The sequence below is a fragment of the Ovis aries genome, chromosome 2, assembly GCF_016772045.2.
Source record: "Ovis aries strain OAR_USU_Benz2616 breed Rambouillet chromosome 2, ARS-UI_Ramb_v3.0, whole genome shotgun sequence".
In the NCBI taxonomy this organism is placed as follows: Eukaryota; Metazoa; Chordata; class Mammalia; order Artiodactyla; family Bovidae; genus Ovis; species Ovis aries.
The window spans coordinates 7,465,521-7,479,188 of NC_056055.1; the positions used below are offsets into that span (position 1 = coordinate 7,465,521).

Here is a 13,668-nt window from a genome sequence, read left to right on the forward strand (position 1 = left end):
TTATCACAACCTCCATGACTACCACTAACACTTCTCTTTCCTTCTTTTAAAGACAGGTCTTCAAGCTAAAAGAACTTTTATTTCAAGAAGGTATTTTGGTGACAGTCACTGTGTTTTCCATGGAGGGAGGTCTGAAAAACCATGTATGGCCAGGAGACGTTTTATTTTTTTCTTATTTCAATTTTTTTTTTTTTTTTTGGTAAGGTGAGAGGTGGGTCATTTATTATGATTTCATGTTGTTAGAAAGAAAAATAATAATAAACACAACTCCCAGCAGAGCCCATGCTTCCGCCTCTTCCCCTCCCCCTACCAGATGCTATTTTCCTTTTTAGTCAGTGTTGTTCTAAACTCTCATCAGAATATCCACCAAGAAGACACAGCGATTCATCTTCTTGTTTTCCTTTCTCGCCTTGGCTGGGAGCAGGCCAGGGCAGCCTGACAGAGGGGCCACAAGACGCGGTGACCCCCGCCCCTCCCAGGGACTGCTGGGGAAATGGATTGATCCCCCCCTTATCTGCTCACAGATAATTTAGTTATTGGCCCTGGCTCTAGGACAGGGCTGGGGATGCTGTGTCCTGAGCAGAGACGGTGATGCTAATGGCAGGGGGTGGGGGAGAGGAGGGGGAGGGCAGGCGGTGAGAAGGAGAGCCAGGCTGGGAATGCCTGTGTGTTTGTGTCTGCAAAAGGCAATGTGCGGGTCTTTGGCTTTGTTTGCTTAGCTATATATCAGCAGCAAGCAGGATTTGAAACCCCAAAACCCTTAAATGGATGTTTGACAAATTGAGGATGCCTCACTGTCAGACAGGGGAAAGGAGCCTTTTGACCCTCAGCACGCTCACTCTCATTTCACAAAGGGAGAAACTGACGCCCCCCAGGGGAGATCCCAAGCTGCAGCCCAGGCTCTCAAGTCTGAGCTGAGACCCCAGCTCTCCTGAAGAACCCGGGGCGGTAAATCAATGTGCCATGAAGAGCCTTCTACAATCACAACCCCTATAATGGCTTAAATGTCATCTTCGAAGGTAGCACGTTTCCAGCACCCGCTGGAGATATATGAGTGAGCACAAGCCCTGTCTGGGGATGCTTCCCATTTTGTCTGACTAATTTGACCATTACCTCCCCTCCTTCAGCTTTTATCAGCAGCCTGTCTGTAGTTTATGACTCAGTGCTTTAGACACAGAATTCCCAACTCTGCGAACAATGCCTCCAGCCAGAGCCGCTCAGGGTGGGGTGCAGAGAGTTATCAGTTTACTGATGATACCACATTTTTTTAACCAAAAACCTCAGGCCTGGGGTATGTTATATGTGAAAAGGGGGAGAAAGGACAAGATAATTTCTACATTGCAGGGTCACAGCCTCATTGCCTAAGAGGTCTTGTGGGTGGTGTTCCTATTAACAAGCAACTTATTATGTGTTGGGGATGAGGGCTCTGGGGGAGGGACAGTGGGAAAGGGAAGTCCCCGGCTGTTGCATAATAACACATTGGCACCTTGGGAATACTTCCGGATGTGTGGGCTTCTGCAGCCTGAATGAGAATGCCACCATAAATCTGCCACCCACACTCACACTGCTGGTACCAGAGCCAGGGAAAACATCAGCCCGGCTCGATGATCGATGATCGGGGACAAGAAAACAAATGAGGAGGAAAGGAAGGGACGAAGAAAGCATGGAGAGAAGGAAGGACAGGAGGGAGCGAAGGGACCGTTCAGCTGGGGACGCAGAGCTGCCACAGACAGAAGGCAGAGAGGCTCTGCACTTGGTCTGGAGAGAGAATCACAGTTCTTTGAGATGAGTGACCTTGGACAAATGAAGGCATCCTGTGTGTATGCTCTGGACTCAGTCTTGTCGGAACTCTTCACAAAACCCCAAGGCCTACAGTCCACCAGGCTCCTCTGTCCATGGGATTTTCCAGGCAAAAACACTGGAGCAGGTAGCCATTTCCCGCTCCAGGAGATCTTCCTGGCCCAGGGATCAAACCCGCGTCTCCTGCATGGGCAGGCAGATGCTTTTCTACTACACCACCTGGGAAGCCCCTTCAGGCATCCTGGTAGGTCTCAGATCCCTCATCTGGATGTAACACACCTCCACCGGCTCATCTTAAACAAAGGTGCATGACATAGGGCAGGCTACCTGGTGAGTTTCCACACGTGGCGGGTAGTGCTGATATTCACCCCCCTCTCAACGCCCACTGAGGGAAGTACTGGGTAACGTGCATCAAACACACTCAGCTTGCTAGGAATGGGGCTGAACCTCATCGCACCAGATGACAATATTGAGTAGGGCTTCCAAGTGACAATCAGCAGAAACCAACTTCAGCTAAGTCAGGCAAAATAAGCAAACAAGCAAAATCTATTCCAAGAATATTGGATACTCAAGGAAGACTCCCTGGGAGGGCTGGAGAAGTGTTTTGAAGGCTGATTTTGAGTTCTTGTGAAGACATCTCAGAGCTGTGGCTACACAACTGCTGGGTGCTGTCAGTGGTACTTTGGAAACACATGGGTTGTGGCCACTCCCACCATCTACATCAAATTGGTTTGATTTGATGAATCAGAGTCCCTGTGTCTTCTGATTCATTCTCAGATTGATGAGTCTGATTGCTGATCAGGGGAGAGGGTAGGTTACATGCCCACATTCAGCTACAAGGAGGACTGGGAGGCAGAGGTGCTGCCGTTACTAACTTCTTTTCTTTTTTAAGTTTTATTGAATGTGTTACTATATTGCTTCTGTTTCATGCTTTGGTTTTCCTGCCACTAGGCATATGGGATCTTGTCTCCTCCAGGGACCGAACCCACACCCTCTGCCCTGGAAGGCAGAGTCTTAACCACTGGATCACCAGGGACGTCTCTGCATTACCAACTTCTGCAGTGGGGCTCTGCCTCACTGTTATTACACCAAGGAGAGTTCTTTCCTAAATCTGGGAAAGGGATTCAAATAATGTGTCCACAAACATTGGTAAATATCTCCAGCAATGAAGTCCCAGGCCTGCTCCCATTTTCTGGATGAGAACACTGAAGCTCAGCCAAGGTCACATATCTAAGTCATGGTGTCAACCCAAGCCAAGCCTCATTCAAGCCTGTTCTTCTGGCTACCCCCTTGACCACCGTCTTGACATGCGTCATGATGAGAACAACTTCCACCCCAGCAACGCCTCCCACATTCCAGTCCCATTCCTCTGACTCATCTAAGCTGGATCTTTTGGGAGCCACAGATTCACTGTCTGTTTTTCCATTATTCTTAGAGGAAGATGTTTTTCTTCCTCTAAAGCCATGGAGTCTGTTCTTGGAATGTAGTTCCTAGGCGCCGGGATCTCTGGACGGACTCCTTTCTTCCTGGAATGTCCTGTCCCTCAGGGTCCCTAGGATGGACTCCTCCATGGTGAGGTGGGGGCGCCTAACTGAGGTGCCTCCTCTAACACAGCCAGTCAACAGGCAGGGGGAACACAGAGCCTTCCCTGGACACCATCCACGCCACTGACAGTTCTGTATTCCATTCCATTAATTCACTAAGTGAACTGTTCCATAGCAGTATGCTCCTTGCTCACACTCCCAAAGCCCTACCAGACCAAGAGCTGTCTGGTAAAAAAAAATATTTTGCAGGAAGCTCACCACCGTGAGCCCGGGAGTCAGACTCTCTGGGTGAAAGTCCCAGCTCTACCACTTGACTGCATATCCTTAGTTCACCTCCTCAACGCCTCAGCTTCCTGGTTTGTAAATGCAGGGTACTGAAAGAGTTGTTAGGAGAATGGCACTTTAGAAACGTGTCCGGCATACGATAGGTGCTCAATACATATCATCAGCAACAGCAGAACATTTAGGATCTCCTGGAGGATAATAGTATGTGAAGTAGGTCTAGGGCCTTCCCTGGTGGTACAGTGGCTAAGAATCCATCTGCCAAGGCAGGGGACACAGTTTCCCTTGGTCCAGGAAGATTCCACACGCCAGGCAGTAACTAAGCCTGAGAGCCACAGCTCCTGAGTCCATGTGCTGCAGCCCCTGAAGCCCGCGTGCCTAGAGCCTGCGCTCTGCACCGAGAGAAGCCACTGCCGTGAGTAGCCTGTGCGCTGCAGCTAGAGAGCAGCCCCCACTAGGCATAGACAGAAGAGGCCCGCACACAGCAGCGAAGACAGCGCAGCCATAAACGGATGAATACATGAATTCTCAAAAAATGACAATGCAAAGCAGATCTGGAGCGTCCAAGGCTCATCCTCTTGGTAACTTCCTCATCTTTACCCTTCGCCCTCTTAAGCATTTCAGTGAACACAGCTTGAAAATCAGGATCTATTCCAGTTACTCGGGCCAAAGTGTAGGTGGGGAAGCTATGCCTCTAGAGGTAAAGCAGGAGAGGACCAGACTCAGAGTCTCCCAGGCCCCACTACTGTAGGCATAAAATGTAGTTATTTTTTCTAAGAAATGGTGAACCATGTCATAATGTTCATCTCCCCTTTGCACTAGTCTCTAGCAAGCAATAATATCAAAGACCCAAACTCTGTGGACCAACAAATGTCATCTGTAATGAGCCAGATAATAAATACTTTAGGCTCTTCAGCCCCTGGGGTCTCTGTTGCGACTACTCAGTTCTACTCAGTAAAAAAGCAGCCACAGATAATAACAGATGGGTGCAGTGGTAGAGAATCCATCTACCGATGCAGGAGATGCAAGAGACATGGGTTCGATCCCTGGGTCTGGAAGATCCCCTGGAGGAGGGTATGGAATTCTCCGATATTCTGGTCTGGAGAATGCCATGGACAGAGGAGCCTGGCGGGCTATGGGGTCTATGGGGTCACAGAGTCGGACAAGGCTGAGCATCCGTGAATGGTGTTGCATTCTGTATTAGCTGCTGAGTCATGTCTGACTCTTTGCGACTCCATGGACTGTAGGTTGCCAGGCTCCTCTGTCCATGGGATTCTCCATGTAAGAATACTGGAGTGGGTTGCCATTTCCTTCTCCAGGGGATCTACCCAACCCAGGGATCAAACTCAGGTCTCCCACAATGCAGGCAGACTCTTTATAGTCTGAGCCACCAGGGAGGCCCCTGGTACATTCTAGAAAACTTTATTTACAAATATAGGCAGTAGACCAGTTCCAGCTCATGGACTGTAACTTGCAGACCTGTTCCACAGACCATACCATCCTAACTTCACCACATTCTAACTCTGCCCAGAAGCCCTTGAGCCACATGCCATCTTAATGCTAGTACAATGGGTGGGCATCATCCAGCAAGATCTGAGTGTACTGTTGGGTGTGATGAAGATGATGCCCACGGTGAGAGATGGTTCAAGCAGAGCTCACGATTATAAGAAATAGTCCCACACTTTGGAAACCACACAGCAGAAGTGCAGGTAAGGCTTTTAGAGATCACCTAATACAATCCTTTCAATTTATGGGAGGTCAATCAGAAGTCCAGACTAGGGAGGTGACTTGACCAGTTTCAACTAACATGTTCTCAGTATAGCTGAGACCAGAGTGCCTGGCTTTCTGACATTTAATCCAAGGCTCTTTCTACTATACCACTAGGTTCATATCAAGATTTTATTATGAATTACACTCAGATCAAGAGTGGGGGGCTGGAAATCTACGCTTCTCTGCCTGGGAAGTCTGCTGTCCTTCCCCCCTCCGTATCTTCCTTTTGTTCCATCCACAAACAAGTGTGGGGCACCTCTATTGTGTTGCTCAGTCCTCACTTGGTGCCAAGGAGAAAGTAAGTGGTCAGTAAACGTGTTTGAGAATGGAACACACCGTAAATGATATGTGGTAAAGCGCTCATAGCATGCCAGGAGAAGGGAGGTCTAAAAGTTGCTCTGTGATGTGCTGGGAACAGTAGAACCAGTGACATTTCCTCCCCTTCAGTCCTCCAAGAAAACTGCCTTTCAGAGGGAAATCTTCCCACCGAGGGTTTCCTCCTTTCCTTAGATGAAGCACCTCTGTCTTTTGTACTTGCAAATGAATTGTGATTAGTTTTCACCTCCAGCCCAGGGGATTAGCCAGGGGACCTTTGATCTTCAGGTATCGATTTGCATCTTAAAGGAAGCATGAGCTCATCTGGGCCAGCTCAAAATTCCATCCCTGCCCCCCAACCCCTGTCTGTTTACCAACCCCCGAGGCTGACCAGGGGCCTCCCAAGTGGGGCTAAAACAACAAGACCAGCCAGACTCCAAAAACAAATTTCCCATCTGACTCCGTGAAGGTGGGAAAAGGACATTTGCTTTCTAAACGTGGGCTGGTCTGCGATTCCTCTTCCTCAGGTCAGAGAGCCTGGATCCTGGCTGGAGGCTGTGGAGTAAAACGAACTGAGCTTGTGTGCAAGGATCAGACAAGATCAGGCTCAAGTCCTGGTTCTGACTCCAAGCCTAACCTGTGTGACTATGGACCGTTTCACAAGCTCTCTGGCTTCTACACTTTTCTCATCTCTAAAGAAAGAATAAAAGCCTTAAACGTCTATACAGATAATAACCATCCCAGACAGTTGGCGTGAAGAAGAGCAATAAGTTTAAGATGAAGCTAAATCACAGGGTTATCCATTACCACCGTCATCTATGAGAACATAAGGTCCAGGAGAGCAGAATACCTGCCCTCTGTCTGTCTGTTTCCATGGCTGTATTCACTAGTGCCTAAAACAGAGTCTGGCTCCCAGGAGGCACTCAATACCTTCGCGTGAAGGAGAGGAGTGAATCCTCATTTAGTTATAACCATTGCTATTCTTGTAACTGACTAGCCATCCGGCACCGTCCATTTCTCCAGCGAGGCCCAGAGAAAGGGAAGACTTACCGATACAATTGAAGGAGGCTTCCTGCCGACAGAAGAGCGAGCAGCCATCCCCATTGATCTTATTCATGTCATCACACTCTTCACCTTGGCTCCTGCAGAACGGATATGGAAGGAAAGCTTGTCACATTAGCTTCAGAAGCCCACCTGGGACATGGAAAAGCCCTCTGGGGGCTAGGAATTTTTTGGTTAGGTCTCAGACAAGTCCCTTCCCCTGGCTGAGTTTCTGTTTCTTCCAAACAATGTAAATTTGTGAGGTGCTTATGTGTGTCCTACGGTGTGTTTCTCATGACAAAGCAGAATTCCTGCTTCAGACTCATTCACTCTGTTAAGTTAGTAAGTCAGAAGGGAGGAAGAAGAGGATGCATCAGTGGACCAGACTTGGCTACTATGTCTAAGAAATCACCATTCTACTCTAAAATGATGGATTGAAGGGGATTTCGGAGTTTCTAAGGTATGAATGCTGTTCTTCCGTGGGCCCTGCTCTGGCCCTTCTGTCATAACCCCAGTGCACATGAAGGTCGTTTTTTCTCCGACACACAGTCAGACTTGATCTTCCTCAGACCATGGGTGTGTCATTTCATGCTGTCGAGAACTCTAAGGCCTGGGACCTATGCTGCTAGGAAATTAAAATGCCTCCTCCTACTTTAAGGAATTATTTCCATCACCGAAGGATGATTTTGCAGTGGTTAGGACGGGCAGAAAATGAGCCACAGTCTCTGAATTAGATCTAGAAGAGAAGGAGGATTAACAACAGACAGACTGGGTATGTTACCACTTTCTGGAAAATTCCCATCCCTTTAGCCACAGAAACTTGGGTTTAAAGCCCCGTGTTCCCAACTAATTGTGTGATCTTGGACAAGGCCCTTAGTAGGGCTCTCCAACCTCTGGCACCTAATGCCTGATGACCTGAAGCGGAGCTGACGCAATAATAATACAGTGCACAATAAATGTAATGAGCTTGAGTCATCCCTAAACCAGCTCCCATCCTCCCCGTCCACGGAAAAAGCGTCTTCCATGAAACCTGTCCCTGTGCCAAAACGGTGGGGGACTGCTGGTTAATCTCTCTCTGATCTATCTGTGACAATTCACACCAACAAAAATGGGAAACAAACTTTCCCCTGTTTAGCCACAGTAAGCACATTTCAAGTCCTTGATAGCTGGATGGAGCAAGTGGCAACTGGATCAGACAGCACAGAATCTATTTCCACTATTGTAGAAAAATCCCCTGAACGGTGCTGTTCTGGATGTTGAATTTCAGTTTTCTCATGGGTTAAAATGGAGATAATTACACCTACTCCTTAGCTTCAGTGCAAACAGGGAAGGTAACTTTAGGGGGCGGGCCAGGTTTGCCACACACAGTGGACAGAGAGTCACAGTCCCCACGCCCACCCACCTGTCCTGGGATGTCTCCATAGAGCGTGTTGTCCCTCCTTTCCCAGAGACCGGCTGGGAGCCCAGCCTGGAAGAGACCTCAGACTTTGCCTTTCACCCGGGCAATTAACATGGGGAAACGTTTGTTGCTTTTAGGAAGTGTCAAGAGTACCAGTATGGGGCCTTGTAATCAATGCTTACGATGACTAGGACATTGCATTGATCTTTGAAGAGCCCCCCAACTTCTCTCCTGCTTGCAAAGCCCTAAGCAAAGAATTCTATCTTCCAAGCTGGGCCCATATTCAAGCAGATCTTGCACACTGGAAATTAGTGATGGCCTTGTGATTCTTAACTATTTCATAGGTTATATGGGGAGAGATTTTTTTTTTTTAAACCTGGGCTGGTTTCCCTAAGCCACAAAGAACACTTCTAACCCTCCTTCCCTCACCACCCAAACAGTATGTTCTATTGGTTTAAGCAAAACATTAGGGTCACCACAAATATCTTCTAGGCATGCCAGATCTATCATTAGATAGACAAGTTCTGAGAAACCTTCTTTGACCTCCCGGGCTAGAGTGGGTGGCCATCTTCTTTGAGTCCAAAGACAAGGGGCTCCATCTATCACAGCACTTGTCAAACCAACTACCTTTGCCTGTTACTTGAGAGCACCCCACCCTAGGCTTTAGGAAGCCAAAGGAGGTGACAGAGTCTTTGTCATCCTAGCACCCTGATGCCTGGCGCAGTGTCTGGGAAAGAGGAAACAGCACAGAGCTATCCCTTCACTTGTTGGTTTTGCAGCACCATCGGTCACGGCATGGCAATGGTAAATCCAGATGAGAACGTGGGTCCTAGGCCTACACCTTGGTTCTGCTCCTTACTGGGTATGTAAGCTTCAGAAAACCATTTTAATCTTTGGGGGCAAGGTGTCTCTTTCGTGAAGTAAGGTCAGCAGGCCTGTCTCACGTGGTTGTTGGAAGATGACCGTGTAGTACAGTGCCTTCCGCCTACTGGAGTCTCCATAAATATTTATAATTATCATTATAGTAGTCATCCAGGGCTTTTATTCATCAGGGGCCTCACTGAGTGTTGAGTCTATTCTGTATTTCTTCGTAAATTCCTTTGCATAGATACAGCAAATTAGCATGTATCATCCCATAGAAAAATCCAATTAGCGAAGATGACAGCCCTTCTTACTCTCAAAGTTTATTTTATTTTTTTGCTTAGGTAATCATTCATAAGTTGCATTCAGTTTTCTTCCAACTATGTCAACAACTATTTGGTACCTGCAGGTAATTCAATACCTATTTGATGTCTGTGAAGGTTATTAACCCTAGGCATAAAATACTAAAAAACTTTGCGCAGAATGATATTTAAATTACCACTACTACTAGCAGTTTTAGGTCAGTGATAATATTGCTTGCGGTGTTTTATCAGTATATCTATGGAAAGTCAAAGTGTTAGTCATTCAGTCCTGTCTGACTCTTTGAGATCCCATGGACTGTAGCCTGCTAGACTCCTCTGTCCAGGGATTCTCCAAGCAAGAATAGTAAATGGGTTGCCATTTCCTATTCCAAGGGATCTTCCCAACCCAGGGATTGAACTCGGGTCTCCTGGACTGGGGGAATATTCTTTACCATCTGAGCCATCAAGGAAGCTCTATCTATATCTGATTCCAAAATGGATAGGCAGAATTGTAGACCAGATCCTACATGTAGTGAGTTTCTTTTTTATTCCTCTTGCTAAATTAAAAAATCCCAAGTCACAATTACGGGTTGTTGGCAATGACCGTGACTGTCTCCTGGATGTTCTGGATATGTAGCTTAATCTTGGACCCACAGAAGCTGCAGCACTCTCCCTGGAGATGATCCTGTTCACTTGCTCAGGGTTCTATCAGACAACAGCTGTATCAAAAGCTAGAAGTCAATGTCTTCATGTGGAAGTAAACAGTGAGTATCTTCCCTTTGCCCATTTTTGTTACATTAAGTGCCTGAAACCATATCTTCATGTTGGATTGTTGCACTTGGATACGGATCTTAAATGCATGCAATAGCACACCATCAATGTCAATCTCTGACAAGTGAGGAGTTTTATTCTGTATGCTTGAGGAGTAAAATTCTTGACAATCAGGTGGTTTGCATCATAATTCAACACTTAAAAATCCTTATTATTACCCCCCTCCATATTGAAATCTAGATAATTCAGCTTTGAAATGATAGATCCAGGACGTTTAAGACGTGAATACACACCCACACACACACACACACACACACACACACACACACACACACACACACACCCGAGCTACATCACTTCAGCAAATCACTTGAGACTGCACAAATAAGCAATACTGGTCTTTATCAGTGTTAACAGTAAAAAAAAAAATAAAAGTCATTGAATATTTCAAAAACTTGACTTAGTACCCTGCTGGTAGTAGCTGGTTTATTCCAGGGTGTTTAGGGGAGCAGTGTCTTGCACATACTGCTATCCTTTTGCACAATAAGTTGGGCAGATGTAACTCACTGGCCGGCATCTGATCATATTCTCAACATCTGCTCTTCCCTTCAGTGCTAAGCCATGATCAGAAGGCAAACTGCTGGCCAATCGTGGGTGTCTGTGAGAATGCGTATTCATGTACACACTCTTTCTCTGCATCCCTGCATTATCCTTGCTGTGCGCCTAGCTGGTCCTTTCATTCCATAGCAGCTTTCCAGTGTATATTACACACCACAAGATCATCAGCATCCAATTAAATTGCTCTTGACCTCTAGCACTAATGTCAATGATAAACCAATGAAACAGCCATTGAGCCCTTTTCTTTCATTATATGAACTATACCTAGGAATCAACTCATGTTCTGCACATCAGTGAAATAAATTCTCTTCGTAGTGCCCTTCCCCCTACAGAAATAGTCATTGCAATTCCCTGGTGCACAGATACTTTGTGACACCCAATGGTGCCATTTAACAAAGGAATCTTGCCAATTGCATGTAGTGTCATCTCCATATGTAATGTTTATTATTAAATCTGCCAATAGTTTTTAAAGTCCCTTAGCAATAGTGTGATTGTAACTGTGATTGCAATGAAGAACACAGATTTAGCAATAAGGAGTGTAATTGTGAATGAATCTTGGTCTCTTTTTCATCTTGAGGGCCAAAACTATTTAATTCAGTGACAAGACATTTTTGTGCTTACTCTGGAGGGAAAAAAAAAGCCCACAGATTTCCTTTTTTTTTTTTTTTTCAACAATACAAAAGTCTTGATGGCTTCTCGCCACTTTCTCAGTTGCGTAACATCTTGCCCTGTGGACAGGGGATGAATGGACTGATGATCCAATAAAATCCATTTTCTAGACACACAGCTTTATATCTTCTGATCACACTTTTCCTTTCTTTTGGCTGCTTGCGTGGAATCTTTACACTTATTGATTCATTTGCCTCCTGTACTTATAGTCATATTCAATGTTCACACTAGAGGACTGTTTACTATTTACGGTTTCAACATTCCAGAGAGTTGAAATATTTTGCTGTTTTTATGAGACTCTGACCCATTTTGTAACTTGTTGATATAACACAATAGAGATAATAAACTTTCAGTTTTAATAAATGTAAACGGTAACCAGCAAAGAATGTAAAAGTGTTCTCACGTAGGTCCTGTGTCCTACTAATTGAATGGGGACTGAGGTGGAAAAAACTACTAGAATCTTTGTAGCACACAGGACCAACTTAGGAATAAAAGCACAGTGGTAGTCAGTGCAGAATGGTAGCTCTGTGGAAATCTTACATTATTACATATTTGAGAACTGTGTTTACTCAAAAAAGAGTCACTGCTCTTCTTCTGAGGCCTGCAAACTACTTGCAGATGAATCGAGTTGCAGATTGCTGGGGCTCCCTCACAGCTCACACCCTGAAGGGTAGCCCAGAAGCTCTTCTCTTTAGCACCCTGACCACCTTCTGGCCAAATTAGCATTACCCCCGCCTGTCTGTAGCTAGACCTACTCACCTCTGAATGACGCCGTCCCCACAGTACCCGCTTCCGTGGATGTATATAGCAGCAGGTGATGGCTCACTCTCCTCACTTCCTGAAATAGCGATGACCCAGTACTGGTACCTACTGCCAAGACGTACATCTCTGGAAAACATAAAGACATAAGGAAGACTACTAACTATGCAGATATAAGGCTGGGGACAGACAAAATGGATCCCCTTGAGTACGTTTCTAGTAGTCTGGCTTGTTTTTGATACCACTTGCATATTTAATTATTCAACAATTTTTATTTGTTTTTTATAAATTTTATTGAAGCATAATTGATTTACAATGTTGTATTAATTTCTGCTGTATACCAAAGTGACTCCTTTCTACACATATAAACATTCTTTTTCATATTCTTTTCCATTATGGTTTGTTACAGGAGATTGAATACAGTTCCCTGGGCTGTACAGTAGGACCTTGTTCACTCATCCTACACGTACTAGTTGGCATCTGATAATCCCAAGTTTGCAATCCTTCCCTCCCTCACCGCACTCTCCTTTGTCAACCACAAGAATGTTCTCTATGTCTGTGAGGCTGTTTCTGTTTGGGTGAAATGTTCATTTGCGTCACATTTGAGAGTCCACACAGAAGTTAGTTACCCAGCAAGTTTTCATGTCTACCGTGATTAAGCCACTTTCCCACCTATCCTAAATGCTGAAATGTAGCATCAACTGACATACAACCATGAGCATTACCAGGTGGTGCTAGTGGAAGAGAATCTGCCTGCCAATGCAGGAGACACAAGAGAGGTGAGTTCGGTCCCTGGCTGGAGGAGAAAGTAGCAACCACTCCAGTATTCTTGCCTGGAAAATTCCACCAACAGAAGAGCCTGGCGGGCTACAGTCCATGGGGCCGCAAAGAGTTGGACATGACTGAACGACTGAGCACTTTTTATCTTCAATTTAATCATTAGAATAACCCTGGTGGATAAGAATTGGATGGTATATAGCCCAGAACAAAGATGTCTTGGAGAATGCCATCTAGGAAAAATAAATGGGATGAGTAAAAGCACAGAGGTGGGAAAGCACCACGCCAGGCTGTGGGCACTGTCTGATCATTGCCCTCATATTAAGGTCTGAGTGGAAACCCCGTATAAGGAAGCAAGCAAGCCCTTTCCTTATGTCTCACACCCAACGACTATCCCTGCCACTCCTGTGCTCCGCCCTGTGCGTCTCACTCTTGACTAAAATAATAATAATAGCAGCAGCTATTAAATGAATGTCAAGCCTGGGGCTAAGCACTTTCTGTGTGTTTTCTCATTTGAGAATCAAAACACCACTAGATGCATACTAGTACTTTCATGTTTATTTTACAGATGATGAGTCTGAGGCATAAAGAGATTAAGCATCTTGCTTACAACCATACGGCGTTAAATTATTTCCTGCACTCTGCCTCCCTAATTCCTAGCTCAGGTCAGCTTGAACAATGTCACTCCTTGCAATGCGAAATCTTGTTCTGCAATTGAAACTCCAGGCTTTGGTTCCTGCTAGATTTCCAGTTTGCCTAG

The 13,668-nt window shown here is 45.7% G+C and overlaps 1 protein-coding gene across 1 annotated transcript in view; it reads right to left on the reverse strand.

The window, feature by feature from the left end:
- PAPPA (pappalysin 1) overlaps positions 1 to 13,668 on the reverse strand; it is a 263,247-nt gene that overhangs the window by 135,937 nt on the left and 113,642 nt on the right. The window contains exons 8-9 of the mRNA XM_015092957.4: positions 12,132 to 12,260; positions 6,762 to 6,853 (exon numbers count right to left, since the gene is read on the reverse strand). Of these exons, the coding sequence (XP_014948443.2) occupies positions 6,762 to 6,853; positions 12,132 to 12,260 (221 nt within the window). The remainder of the gene's footprint in view (positions 1 to 6,761; positions 6,854 to 12,131; positions 12,261 to 13,668) is intronic.